Source organism: Castor canadensis, chromosome 11 (assembly GCF_047511655.1).
Source record: "Castor canadensis chromosome 11, mCasCan1.hap1v2, whole genome shotgun sequence".
NCBI classification, from domain to species: Eukaryota; Metazoa; Chordata; class Mammalia; order Rodentia; family Castoridae; genus Castor; species Castor canadensis.
In genome coordinates, this window is record NC_133396.1 from 134484219 (window position 1) to 134498746 (window position 14528).

The 14528-nt window shown below is 34.2% G+C and overlaps 1 protein-coding gene across 12 annotated transcripts in view; it reads right to left on the minus strand.

Moving 5' to 3' along the window:
• LOC109689618 (complement factor H-related protein 1-like) overlaps positions 1-12413 on the minus strand; it is a 34298-nt gene extending 21885 nt beyond the window's left edge. For 10 of the 12 annotated variants that reach the window (XM_074048742.1, XM_074048740.1, XM_074048741.1 and 7 more), the window contains exons 1-6: positions 12252-12413; positions 8652-8846; positions 7652-7828; positions 3381-3557; positions 1175-1369; positions 457-633 (exon numbers count right to left, since the gene is read on the minus strand). In XM_074048742.1, coding sequence (XP_073904843.1) covers positions 457-633; positions 1175-1369; positions 3381-3557; positions 7652-7828; positions 8652-8846; positions 12252-12387 — 1057 coding nt within the window. In that variant the 5' untranslated portion in view covers positions 12388-12413. The remainder of the gene's footprint in view (positions 1-456; positions 634-1174; positions 1370-3380; positions 3558-7651; positions 7829-8651; positions 8847-12251) is intronic. The other 2 variants (XM_074048739.1, XM_074048743.1) reach the window with 2 other exon arrangements.
• Positions 12414-14528: the final 2115 nt, after the last annotated feature.

The window sequence follows — 14528 nt, forward strand, 5'->3', positions numbered from 1 at the left end:
TATAGCCATTCATTTTGTAAATATTTAAGTGTGATGTCATTAGCAAGTATGGAGAAAAGGAATGAACTGTGAACATAAATGTGTAAGGGGACAGCACTAGAAAAATCCTTCTAAAGTAGAGCATGCACAATGTCTAGGAAATCTACTCCCAGTTACATGTCCCAGAGATATTCAGAGACAAACAGCATGATTGTAAAATGTCATATCATTTAATGGACAGATGAGTGATATTCTTGGCTACCATGCTATTTATTTTTAATTCTATTACCATTTACCATTGAATGATTAAGCAATTTCAATGTATATGTTATTATGACTTTAATACAGTATTCAATTGTACTCTGGAGTAATGACTATTGATAGGTGCATTTATGGAAAAATCTGTATATTCACTTACAAACACCTTACACAGTTCCTGTAGGTCAGTGTATCTGCTTCTCACAGCAGTGTACTTACTGACAGGGATGCATTTGGGAGGAGGGGACCAGCCACTCTCTGTACACACAATTGTGTTCTCCTTGTTTGGAAGACTGTAGCCAGGATAGCACTGAACTTTTATGGATTGATCCTGTACATATTTTCTTGATGAAGATGGAGAAATTCCATTTTCCACATAATTGAAAACACATCCTCCTAAAGAACAAACCAATGACAAATGAAAAAAAAGAGAGAAAATAAAACATTAATTTGGTCAAAATGTTAAATTACAAATGTATCTTTAGAATATTTAAATGGATTGCATAGAATTAAAAAATAATGTAAATTAAGAAAAACTAAAACTATTACCAAATGTTTTATTTTAAAAGATGCTATTTATTTTTAGGTTTATAATTAAAGTATGTGTAAATGATAAATTATTCTTATCTCTTATCTTCACCTTTAATATAATTTTAATGAAGAACACATTATAAAGGACAAAAACGGGTAGTTTTGTTCCTACAACTCTTCCTTTTGTTCCTCTCCCCATGTTTTATAGACTGGTCTCATCAGCTGCCTCAGACTCACAATCCTCTTGCCTCTACCTACTGAGTGCTGGAATGACAGGTGTGCACCACCACAACTGGCCTTTAGCACTATTTCTGTCATTCAAGACTTATTTGTAATCATTTATGTGATCTTCTCTCTCCACCCTTTGAGAGAACTAGATGTAGGTAATCTAAAGTCATTTACTTACTGTGGCATTGCACTGCTGGCACCCATCCTTCTTTAGTGCAGTAAATATAATCCCAGTATGTGTTTGAAGCAGTCACATAATTGTAATCACAATAATAGATGTATTTTGTTCCTGTATGTCCGGACAGGTATGGCCTATATCTGTTTTCATAATATAGACGTCCATGTTTTAGTTTTCTATAATCACAAGGTTTCACTTGCAAGAAAAAATTGTAAGTAAAAATTTTATTCTAGTGAGCAGTCATATCAGAGATAAATTATTTCATCAATTAATTATCTTCCAGTATAAACATAGTCATACACACAGTATTAAGGTTTCCATAACAAGAATAGAATTCAGATGATTGAGGTATATAAGGGAAACTTTGATAAAGAAGTTGAAATTATATCTTGTGGGTCACCAGGGACTTGAACTATAAATATTTGTTGATATCCAAATAGTTAAGATTTGATAAACATTCGTTTCTGGTTTTAATTAAAAATTTAAGTATTTAAAAATATTGTAAAATATTTTAAGATGAGGTACAATATATTTATATTTTATGTGTTATTCTTATGTATTGAATAATTTTAACACTCATTTTAAGTGCTACATTATTATAAGGACAGGTATACAAATCATGTTTTTCAAACAATTTTCCTTTTCATGAGCATCTTTAGCAGAAAATAGCATTTTAAATATCAGAATAAAATTTCTTTTTTCCATAAAGTACTATTCTATTTTAGGAAACCTTAAGAAACATGTCTGATGAATTCACCTACACCTTGTGTGCACATAGGCACACACACGGGCACAGACACACATGCACGCACACACATTCTCACACAAATATTGTACAGCATCCTTACATTTATTTACCAATTTTACTTTTTGTTTGATTACAAATTTTTTTTCAAAAAGTTCCTACAGACTGGTGATATGAATTATAAATGTAGACAATGTAAATGTATTTTTTAGTGTGTACATTGCTCACACTACATGTATTTCATTAACAAGAGTAAAGAACGACATCATTCTGGGTACACTCTCTTGGGCTGTAGTCTCTATCCTTATAATTAACAGTTCCATTTTCACTTTCATGAAGTTTCCACTGTTGAAATCACAGTGCTTATTTAGGACTTAGTTTCTTTCCTTTTAATTAACATTTACATTTTCCCACACCACTGTTTTTTTGGTGGGACTGGGATATTAACTCAGGACTTCACACATTCAAAGTAGGTACTCTACTGCTTAAGTCACACCTCCAGTCCATTTTCTTTATCTGGTTATTTTGGAGATGGGATCTTGTGAGCTATGTGCCCAGTCTGGCCTCAACCATGATCTCTCCAAATCTTAGCCTCTGGAGTAGTTAGGATTATAAATTATAGACACCAACACCCGACTCACAAATGGTCTCTCTCTTTTTTTAAGACTTAGAATATTTTCAATTTACCCTTATATTTCATGAATTGCATCATTTTGTGTCAGTACGTTAAATGTAACAATAACTATGTCTTGAGAAACTTTCAGTCTTGGGATTACAGGAAGTGACATATTTTTAACAAATAAGCTCAAACGTCCATTCAATTATAGAGCAGAGAATTAAAAACTAGTGTAAAATGTAGAATAAATGTGGTTATCTATTTCATTAGGATGTTTACAGAACATCAACGAAATGAATTAATTCCCTGAGATGTCTTTTCAAAGGTTCAGAATGAATCATTCTAAACTATAATTTTAATAGTTGGCACTATTAGAACAAGCTTGAGCCACTTTCCTACACTTCTGTCTTGTGTGGAAAGAAGTTGGTACCTGGACACAGTAGTATGGAGAAGAGGAATTAATGGTGGGCATAAATGTTTATGGGAACAACACTAGAGAAATCCTTCTAAAGTAGAGCATGCACAATGTCCAGTAAATCCACTCCCAGTTACACATCCCAGAGAAAGTCAGAGACAAACAACATGACTGCAAATGTCATATAATTTCTTGGCTACCATCCTATTTATTTTTAATTCTATTATCATTTACCATTGAGTGATTAAGCAATTTCAATGTATATGTTATTATGACCTTAATATAGTATTCTAGTGTACTCTGGAGTAATGCCTACTGATAGGTGCATTTATTTTGCTCTATACTTATGGAGAAATCTGCGCATTCACTTATACACACCTACATAGTTACTGTAGGTCAGTCTATCTGCTTCTCACAGCAGTGTACTTACTGACACGGACGCATTTGGGAGGAGGGGACCAGCCACTCTCTGTACACACAATTGTTTTCTCCTCATTTGGAAGACTATAGCCAGGATAGCACTGAACTTTCACAGATTGATCCTGTACATATGTTCTTGGTGAAGGTGGAGAAATTCCAAGCTCCACATATCTGAGAACACATTGTCCTGAGCAGCAAGACAATAATAAATGAAAAAAAATTAAGTTGGCAGAAGTGCTAAATTAATAATGTATCTTTGGAGTGTTGAAGTGGATTGCATAACATTCATAAATAATGTGAAGTTAAGGAAAACCAAAAATATTAGAAAATGTTGTTTTAAGAAGATGTTATTTATCTTTAGTTTATAATTAAAACCTGTGTAAATGAGAAATTATTCTCAGGAAGTCTCTATTTCCAATTTTTTCTGATTTTAATGAAAAACTCATTATAAAGGACAAAATGGTGTGGTTTTGTTCTTTCAACACTTCCTTTGGTCCTTCTCCCCATTGTTTATACACTGAGTCTCACCAGGCTGGTCTTGACTTGCAATCCTCTTGCCTCCACCTCCTGAGTGCTGGAATTATAGGTGTGAGCCACCTGTAATTTGCGGGTGTGCACCACAAATAGACCTTTGGGAATATTTTTGTCATCAAATCTTTTTTGTGATCTTCTGTGTGCTCTTTTCTCTCTACTCTTTGAAAGAATTATGTGTATGTAATTCTAAAGTCATTCACTTACTGCAGCATGTCAGTTAATATTATTCCAGTATGAGTTCAAAGGTGTCACATAATCTTCATAACAATGATAGTTGAAGTTTTTACCTATAGGTACTGGAAGATATGGTCTATATTTGTCTTCATTATGTAGACGTCCATTTTTTATTTGTGGAAAGTCACAAGGTTTTACTTACAAGAAAACAAGTATAAGTAAAACTTTTATTTTAGTGAGCAGTCATATCAGAGATAAATTATTTAATCAATTAATTATCTTCCAGTAGAAACATAATCATATACATAATATTAAAGTTTCCGTAGCAAGCAAAGTATAGAATTCATATGACTGAGGTATGTAAGGTGGCCTTTGCTAATGAAGTTGAAGTTATATCTGTGGGTCAGGAGAAAAGTGAACTGTGAATATTTTTTGATATACAAATAGTTAAGATGAGGATAAACATTTATTTGTTTCTACTTTATTTGGAAAATTAGGTGTTTTAAAATATTGTAAGATATTTTAAGATGAGGTACAATATAATTGTATTTTGTGTGTTTTCTTAAGTATTGAATAATCTTATCACTCATTTTAAGTGCTACATCATTACAATAATAGGTATATATATCATGGTTTTCAAAGTAATTTCCTTTTCATGAGCTTCTTTAGAAATAAATAATATTTTAAATAAAAGAATAGAATTTCTTTTTTTCCATGAAGGAAATCTTATGCAACATGTCTAAAAGAATTCTACACACTTGCATGCTCACATGAGCACACACAGGCATATCCACAGACACACACATGCACACATACATTCAGAGCCACACATTCAACATAGACACACATACTAACACACACAGACACCCATGCCCACACACAAACACACATGCACACACAGTCAAATTCAAAGGCACAAACACATGAACACACACCTGTGTACAAAACAGACACACATGCACTAACATACTGACACACACACGCACACACACTCTGAGGCACACAAATACTCTGAGGCACACACGCAAACAGACACATATGCACACACCCAAACACGCACCAGTGCACACACACATGCACACATACATACAATCACATAGAAATATTTTACAGCATCCTTAAATTTATTTGTCAATTTTCTTTTTTGTTTGCTTGCAAACTACACACTGGTGATATGAATTATAAGTGTTGATCCCTTGCTAACACTATATGTATTTCATTAACAAAGACTAGCAAATGACACCTTTCTGGGTACACTGTCTTCATCTGTGGTCCCTATCTCTAGTATTGACAGATATATTCCCACTTTCATAAACTCTCCACTGCTGAAATTGCAGTGCTTATTTAGGACTTCATTTCTTTCCTTTTAATTAACATTTACATTTTTCCATACCACACTTCCAGTCCATTTTCTTTGGTTATTTTTGGAGAAGCCTATCTGCTTAGGCTGACCTTAAATATGATCGTTTATATCTCAGCCTCCCAAGTAGCTAGGATTACAAAATTTAGCCACCAATACCTGGCTTTCAAACTATATTTTTTATTTTTTAAAGATTTAGAACATTTGCTATTTTATGAATTTCCTCATGCTATGTCTGTATGTGTGCCATTTAACAATAAGTTTGAGCATTTAGATTACAAGAAATGACTTTTTTTCAACAAATACGTTAAAACACCCATTCAATTATAGAGCAGAGAACTGAAACGTAGTGTAAAATGCATAATAAATGAGGTTATCTATTCCATTACCATGTTTCATAGAACATTGCTGAAATGAATCAATCCACTAAGATGTCTTTTCAAAAGTGCAGAAAAAACATAGCTACAAGTTGATATTATTACAACAGGTTTGAGCCACCTTGCTACTCTTCTATCTTGTGTGGAAACAAGTTGGTAAATAGACACAGAACAGTATTCCACAGAGGGTCTGATCAGCAAAGTTCAGGAGTCCTTACAACAGCTTCATTCTACTTCTTACACTCCTCCCAACATAGCTCATGGTCTAATTATTAACTGTGTGGTTCCAGCACAGCATTGATTCACACTGATTCTAAAATTCATTAAAATATTCACTTGTTTTTGTTGCTGTTGTGAATCTGTCTGAACTAAGCAGATCATTTCTTTGAACCAAGCTCAGCATCTGAGAATTACCACTGATAAATTCTATCTTACTAAATTCAACCTGGCACAAAGTATTCTCTTTGAATGATCTGTCTTAGTGTAGATTCACTTTCATCATCCTTTGTGTCATTCCAGTTGTGTTTCCCCTAAAATAGTAAACTATTTGATGACACAAATAAAAAATGAAGCAGGCCTGAGAAGAAAGTCCTATGTCTAATAATTAGATAAGGTTATTTAATGAAATAACAAGCAAATAAAACATGCAATTGATCAATTATCATGTCAGTGAGAACTTCAGAAAGTTCATAGTGAAACTACTTTGTTGAAATATAGATGTAGTTTAGCCACAGTTGATCTAAATAAGCTGGCTAAGAAAGTGAAACTAAAAATGTTGGTCATATTAGGCTCTACAGACTAGAAAATTCAGTCTGGCTAGGAATTTAGGGTTCGAGAAGTAGCACTTCATTGTGTCTATTTGAGTTCTGTATTGAACTCCCCTGTACCTTGGATGGAGCACTGGAGTAGAACACGCTGAAGAGTGATACCAGGATCCAATAGGGAAAGCAATAATACCAAGAGGAGCCTAGCTCTTTAACCAGAAGGCCAGGAAGCAGCAACCTGGCAAGACAAAAACTCCTTTGGAACAAGATATGATCTAATGTAGAAAAGATGTCAATGTACAGCCTCTATGCTCTCTGATACCAGAGGTAACACACACATTAGGGTGGCAAGACTAATACAAAAATTGAAGAATATACACACACACAAATGAACATATCTCTCATGTTCAGTGATTGGAAGATTTCTATTATGATGTGTGCCTACTACCAAAATGGATTCATAGACTTAAGAACAATCCTAAGAAACACCAATGGAGTTCTTCAAACACTAGATAAACAATCCTAAAACTTATATGGAACCACAATAAACAGCCAAGGAAGTCTTGAATTAAAGGAAAATCCCTGAAAATTATCAGAATACTTGATTCCAACCCTTGATACTAGGTCATAATAACTGAGCAGCATGGCCTGCCATAAAGTGTGACATCAGACCAGTGGGACAGACTACATATTGCAGTAACAAACTCACATACCCACAGCTAACTGAAAATATTAAAAACTGTCAGACATTTTAAAATGAATTGAGGCTTTTCACTTTCATATTTTAGTTTTGTGATCATTTATTGACAACTAACTTAGCAATGTAGATGATAAATTGTGTGACTTAAACATAAAGGAGCTGACCTCAAAATCTCGTGTAGTACTTCTATTTAGAACATGCATTTCAATTACATAGATAGAAAGCTATGTTATTTGCATACCCACTTAGACGCAATTGGAACTAAATATCAAATGTCTAATGATGGCAGCAAGTGCCAAACCTGTTTTTACCCCTGTTAATAGAATTCTTTTTTAAAAATCTAGATGACAGCAGGATGTAGAGGACACTCACTGGTAGAAATGCACATGGGAGGAGTGGACCATCCCCTTTCTGTACATGAGATGGTTTTCTCATTGTTTTGAAGGCTGTAGCCACGATTGCAAAGAATTAGTACAGTGTCTCCTTCTAGGTGTGTTTTTCCTGAAGATAGAGAATGACCATTTTCCACAGAAGGAAAAAAACACATTCCTAAGAACCAAAGAATATGATCAGTGTGCCATATCAACATAGTATAAGAAAGGAAAAATTTCATTTTAAAAACTAGCGACTTTTTGAAACTAATCTCAAATATAAAAGTTTTAAATGAAGTTAGTTCATGCTGCTATATTTGATTTACTCTTACATTTGAATCGAGATTAGTATTTCATGCTGCTGTTGTATGGTTTTTACAATATAATAGTTGATATTTATAAATTCTTTTAAATACAAAACTGTCTTAAATACCAATTTTTCTTTTATTTCTCATAAATATTTTTAAGTGGAGGTGATAACTCTCACTATTTCATTGGCTAATCTTTTTTATCTCCCACTCTTTTTCTCTTTTGATGCACCTGGATCTGCTCCATACTTTCATTGAACTATTTATATAGATAAAAATATTAAGGATGAAAGAAGTGATTTATGGAAAATATAAAAGTGAAAAACCTTCTCATGGAATAGTTGAGGGTGTGGTTAATTCAAAACAGAATGCATATGTAAAATGACTTTTCTTTCAAATGAAAAACATGGTTACTACAAAATCAATGTTTGCAAAGAACTGTTAGTCATGAAATATATCCATCATCACTTTTTGAAATTAGTATATTTCAGTATGCAGAGCACTGCCAGACTGTATTTCAAGTTGAAATATTTATACTATTCTACATTGATTTTCAGACAAGACACCTCAGAAACACGACTGCTAGTTCCTGCATTGCTAGCTCTTTTAGTCCCTGTGCCCATGACTGTGGAGACCCCGTGATGCTCTCTTATTAGTTCTCTTTTCACTGAATCTCCTGGGGCATGTACTCACTGAGACACTTTGGTGTTGGTGACCATCCTTCTTCTGTGCATGTTATTTGAGTCCATAAGGATTTTGAGGGAGAAACAAAATTGTATTCACAGGAGTAGTAGAAAAATTTCCCAGTAGAAACTGGGAAAGATGGCTTATATTTCTTCTCATCATACAGAATTCCATGGTTTATTTGTGGAAAATCACAAAGTCCCACTGGGAAAAGTAGAACAAATCCGAAGAAGTAAATGTTGGTCTGCATTAGTGAATCACGCAATCATTTAATCACCTCATTGATGATCTTTTTCCTCTTATTTATCTTAAATGCATGTAACTCAAATGCCTTCTAGCATGCCTTCATGTACCTCACATACATGTATGAAAGTGTCCAAATGCAGCCTATTTTACACAATTAATATACACTAAAAGAGTACATGTGTATTTGAGAACATAATTTTACATAAATATGAAATTAACATTTTTAAGTAATATGTAATATGACCTTTTTGGCAGGCGTGTCTTCAAGAAGAAAAGAGTCAAGAAGCAAGACATATGTAGTATGTGGTGGTGGGCAGATAGGGTTGTGCTTACCTTTCAATGCACTTCCTTTGTTCTTTCAACTGACAACCATAGATATACCTACCAGAATTTTTCTGCTCTATTTTTTTCTTTCTTTTATTTTATCAATTTTACATTTACTTACATGTGTATACATTGTGCCACCTCTCCCCACCCCCACAGGGCAGAACCTGTTCCTCCCTCTTGTTCTCTGATTTTTTTGAAGAGAAAACATAAGAGATAATAAGACATAGCATTTTGCTAGTTTGAAGTAAAGATAGCTATACAGAGAGATTCCTAGTGTTCCTTCCATGTGCTTGTGCATTGCAACCCACATCGGTTCACCTCTGCCAGATCTCTTTGCTACTTCCTGGTTCCCTTCCCATAGTGTTCTATGTTTTGCAGTACATTAGAGATGTGGAATCACTAATATTTTTATTAATGCCATCATTTTGATTTTTTGTGGTTACATGGTCAATGCAATTTTATTTAAAATACTTAGAATACAAAGAATCACTAAGAACAATCCATCAAGATAAAACTGCAGCTAAATTATGATGAACTTTTATTCATGAGAACATTTTCTGTAGCATAAGGTATATGGATGAATGTATACATGTGTTATACATGCATTGTGGTGAAAGATCTGTCAGGACAATTTACAAAATGTTTAAAACCATTATACCTTTGTACTCGTTTTTGTATGTATCTTTGTATATGTCACTAGACTTTGGTTTTTAGAACAGGTACATTTACAGATAAGTTAAGTGGAAAGCAATGGCATTTCCCATTCTTTAGCCCCCAATGCAAAGCTTTCCCATCTTCAATGTCATTAGCATTAAAAATTTTGGTTTAATTAGATAGCTTATATGCTCCAGGTTTGTAGTACTGTTTTTTTCAACAACAGTTTTTCTTTGGAAACTCAAGATATTGCCTTCATATGTAACTACTGCATAAGAAAAGGTTTTATTTCCCCTTTTCTTTGGAAAACAGTTTGTACATACTCAGCTCACAAATCTGGGAAATCATTCTTTTTCACATATCTGCAGGTAAGGTCCAACATTGCACAATATTTGAAACTATTAATTCCTGTGGTATTTAACCTTGTGAAATCTGCAGTTGTTTATCTAGCAGCTTAAATTTGACATTAGATAGTTTTGAGGATGTTTTTGGGGTCTAGACCTCTGTGGTTTATTACCTATTACAGCTATTTTTCAAATACCCATTTGTCCTGTCTCTTAAATTGCAATACTGGATTTTATGTATTATACATACATATTATTCTCAATCCAGAATAACATGATTTCTATCTTCCAATTATATTCTACTCATTGTTCAAAATGCATTTCCCAACATTCATCCAATATTCTTGAGTGCATCCCCAGTGGTGCTAGTTATGTACATTTATTTCCCTTGACAGGTCTCCAAGCTCCCACTTCAAAGTGTAGGTCATTATTTCTATCAACTCTATATTCTGAGGCACCTCATGAATACATTTCTTATGGGAATACACACGCATGCAACCAAGCAATGTATTTTAGGACATTATAATGTATTTTAGGCCCGTTTTTAGGACACTATAATTGGCACTGATGCTTGCTTGGAGTTTTCATCATCCCAGCTTCCTTATTCAGGGTGACACATAGTAAACAACTATTTTCCTACTTAAACCATGAAGAGTTTTCTATGTATACAAAAATATTACTTTACTATGTTGCTTCCACTATTTAGCAGTGTTAACAGGCACCCAACAGATGTCAGTACACAGTCACAGGACTTTTACCACTTCTGCAACTTTTAGATAGAGTTTCACTGAAGCTTCTCCAGGAAAGTGAAGGTTGGGCTTCTTTTATCGTGGACAGAATGACCACATAGTGTTCTCCAGTTTTTATCATTTTCTTCTGCTTTTTCTCTATTTAGAAATCTCCTTTTAATACCATCTCTAACATATTTGAGTTTCTTAATCTATGTCTGAAATATTGATTTAAATATCTCAAATCCAGCTCTGCCAGTGAGGGACTGTGAAAGTCTCTGCCTCCCTGCAGGCTAATCAGAGTCCTCAGTATTTCTAATTGAAGCTAAGTAGTGTCTGTCATTGGAGGGAAATTGGTTCTCTCACTAGGTGACTGATTTCCTGGGATTACAAATCAACCTTAAAGGGGCAACAAAATAAAATGAGTTTGAAGTCCTTAGCAATATGTTTTACAACTTGTATAAGGGTGGATCTTAAATAAAAGAATTTGAATTTTTCCTGTTTGTGCTCTTAGGTCAGAACTGAAGAGAAACTGAACAAATAAAACATCAATGATGTCCACAATTAGTAAAGCAACAAAACAGCAAAATAAATCCTTCCTGAAAATCAGAGTAAAGCACAGTGATTGAAATTCCATTTATACAGTTTAGCCAGACTCCTATACCTTGGTAAATGTTCTGCTTCCAATTCTTTTCATATGGTCTCTTTATAAAATAAAAAGAGTGTTAATACACTGTAAGGCTGTTTCTGATGTTAAAAAACAGGTAACATGATTTCTTTTCACATTCCACACTCGTACAAAAAGTGATGCATTGACAATTTCGGGTTTACTTTCAAAAAGAAGAATACACTCTATCTTTCTACCTGTTTTATTAAGAAATAATTCAGTGTTTGGTGTGATTATATTGGAATGGGAAATTCCTCATTTTAATGTGTTTCACATTTTAAATTAACCAACCTATGAACATTCTGAAGATATCTCATGTTTCAGGGAATGTTTTCTTATCGGTTTCATGCAGAAATTATGTAGAGTTACACTAGTATTTTACATTGTCACTTTCAATGTTTATATATATATTTCTTAATATTTTATATTTATTTTCAAATTTTATATATAGTAGCATTTTACACTTTGGAATTTAGAGAAGGAAGGAAACATAATTCAATTTACCTTTTTTCCATTAAAATAGATAAATACTATGATTCCTAATTCAAATTGATGCCCTTTTTGGTTTAAAAATATGCTTACATACAACTAATGAGCACATTTGAGTAAAAAAAGCAAATACTCAAATGTGGTTTCCACTTACCTTCTCCTCCAACAGTGGAAACCCATAACGTGAGAATGACACTGATGGAGAGGAACATGCTGGTTGATTCTGACCTTGTATATCTAGAAGTGCTCCACCACTGTCTTGTTTCTTGGAACCCTGCTGTCATTAACATTGAGTGTGTCTGAATTTCTGTGCATTGCTGGGAAGCTAGTTAGGAAAAGTTCTTTGGGTAAATATCAAAGTTCAACTAGGGATGGGCATAATAGCTAAACAGTTTAATCAGTGTTTTCACATTAATACTCTGAATTCATCATTGGATAATTATTTGAGAAAAATAATACCTATTAAACTTCCTAGTGCCTGTAACTGAGAATCTCAGGATAGAGTATTCAGAAATGGACCACTGAGGAGAAATTTTTAAAAATTTATATCTTTTTGCCTTCTTCATATGTAGGAGGGACAGCTGTTACAAAAAAGCAAGCAAGTGTAGGTTATCAATCCTCATCTCAATACAACAGCACCACTTTTATAGTTGTAAATTTCTTTTAAAAAATTGGTACTAATAATTAGGTTTCTTCTTAATAGTTTTAGTATTTTGTTGTTTTTTTTTTTTTTTAAGAAAGACATGGTGTTTTTGCTAGTTGAGATAAGGATAGCTATAAAGAGAGATTCCTAGCATTGCTTTCATGTATAAATGGGTACAACTCAAGTTGATTCATCTCTACCTGATCTTTTCACTAGTTCCTGATCCCCTTCTTATGTTGACCTCTGTTGCTTTAGGTATCTGTATCAGCTCCTATGCAGTGGGGACATCAAACACTTTCATGTTTTGGGTTTCCTACCTATCCCCATACCTCCCATATGTGCTCTCTCCTTGTCATGTGACCCAAGTCCAGCCACATTGCTGTATTTGCCCTAGATCCAAAGTCTGCATATGAGGTTGAACATATGATTTTGGGTCTTCTGAGCTTGGCTAACCTAGCTCAGAATGATGTTCTTCAGTTCCATCTATTTACTTGAGAATAAGATTTCATTCTTCTTCATGGCTGAGTAAAATTCCATTGTGTATAAGTACCACGTTTTCTTAATCCATTCGTCAGTAGTGGGGCATCTTGGCTATTTCCATAACTTGACTATTGTGAATAACGCTGCAATAACCATGGGTGTGCAGGGGCCTCTGGAGTAACCTGTGTCACATTCCTTTGGGTATATCCCCAGGAGTGGGATTGATAGATCATATGGCAGAACTATGTTTAGATTTTTAAGAAGCCTCCATATTGTTTTCCAGAGTGGTTGCACTAGCTTACATTCCCACCAGCAGTGTATGAGGGTTCCTTTTCCCCCACATCCTCACTAACACCTGTTGTTGGTGCTGTTTTTGATGATGGCTATTGTAATGGGGTGAGGTGGGATCTTAGTGTGGTTTTGATTTGCATTTCCTTTATGGCTAGAGATGGTGAGCATTTTTTCATTTGTTTTTCGGCCATTTGAATTTCATGTTTTGAGAAAGTTCTGTTTAGTTCAGTTGCCCATTTATTTATTGGTTCATTGATTTTGGGAGAGTTTAGCTTCTTAAGTTCCCTGTATATTCTGGTTATCAGTCCTTTGTCTGATGTATACCTGGCAAATATTTTCTCCCACTCTGTGGGTGGTCTCTTCAGTTTAGAGACCATTTCTTTTGTTGTGCAGAAACTTTTAAATTTTATGTAGTCCCTTTGTCCATCCTTTCTCTTAGTTGCTGAGCTGCTGCAGTTCTATTGAGGAAGTCCTTGCCTATACCTATTACTTCCAGAGAATTCCTTGCTCTTTCCTCTACTAACTTCAGAGTTTCTGGTCTGATATTAAGGTCCTTCATTCATTTTGAGTATATACTAGTACAGGGTGATAAACATGAATCTAGTTTCAGTTTTTTGCAGATGGATACCCACTTTTCTGAGCAACATATGTTGAAGAGACTGTCTTTTCTCCATCATATGTTTTTGGCAACTTTGTCAAAGACAAGTTGGTTATAGTTGTGTGGCTTCATATCCAGGTCTTCTCTTCTGTTCCACTGGCCTTCATGTCTGTTCTTGTGCCAGTATTTTTATTGCTATTGCTTTGAAATACATTGTTCTTTTTGCTGAGTATTGCCTTGGCTATTCGCAGTCTCTTGTGTTTCCAAATGAACTTTAGAGTAGATTTTTCAATCTCTGTGATGAATGTCATTGGGATTTTGATGGGAATTGCATTAAATATGTAGATTACTTTTGATAGTAGAGCCATTTTTACTATGTTGATTCTACCAATCCATGAGCACAGGCGATCTCTCCACCT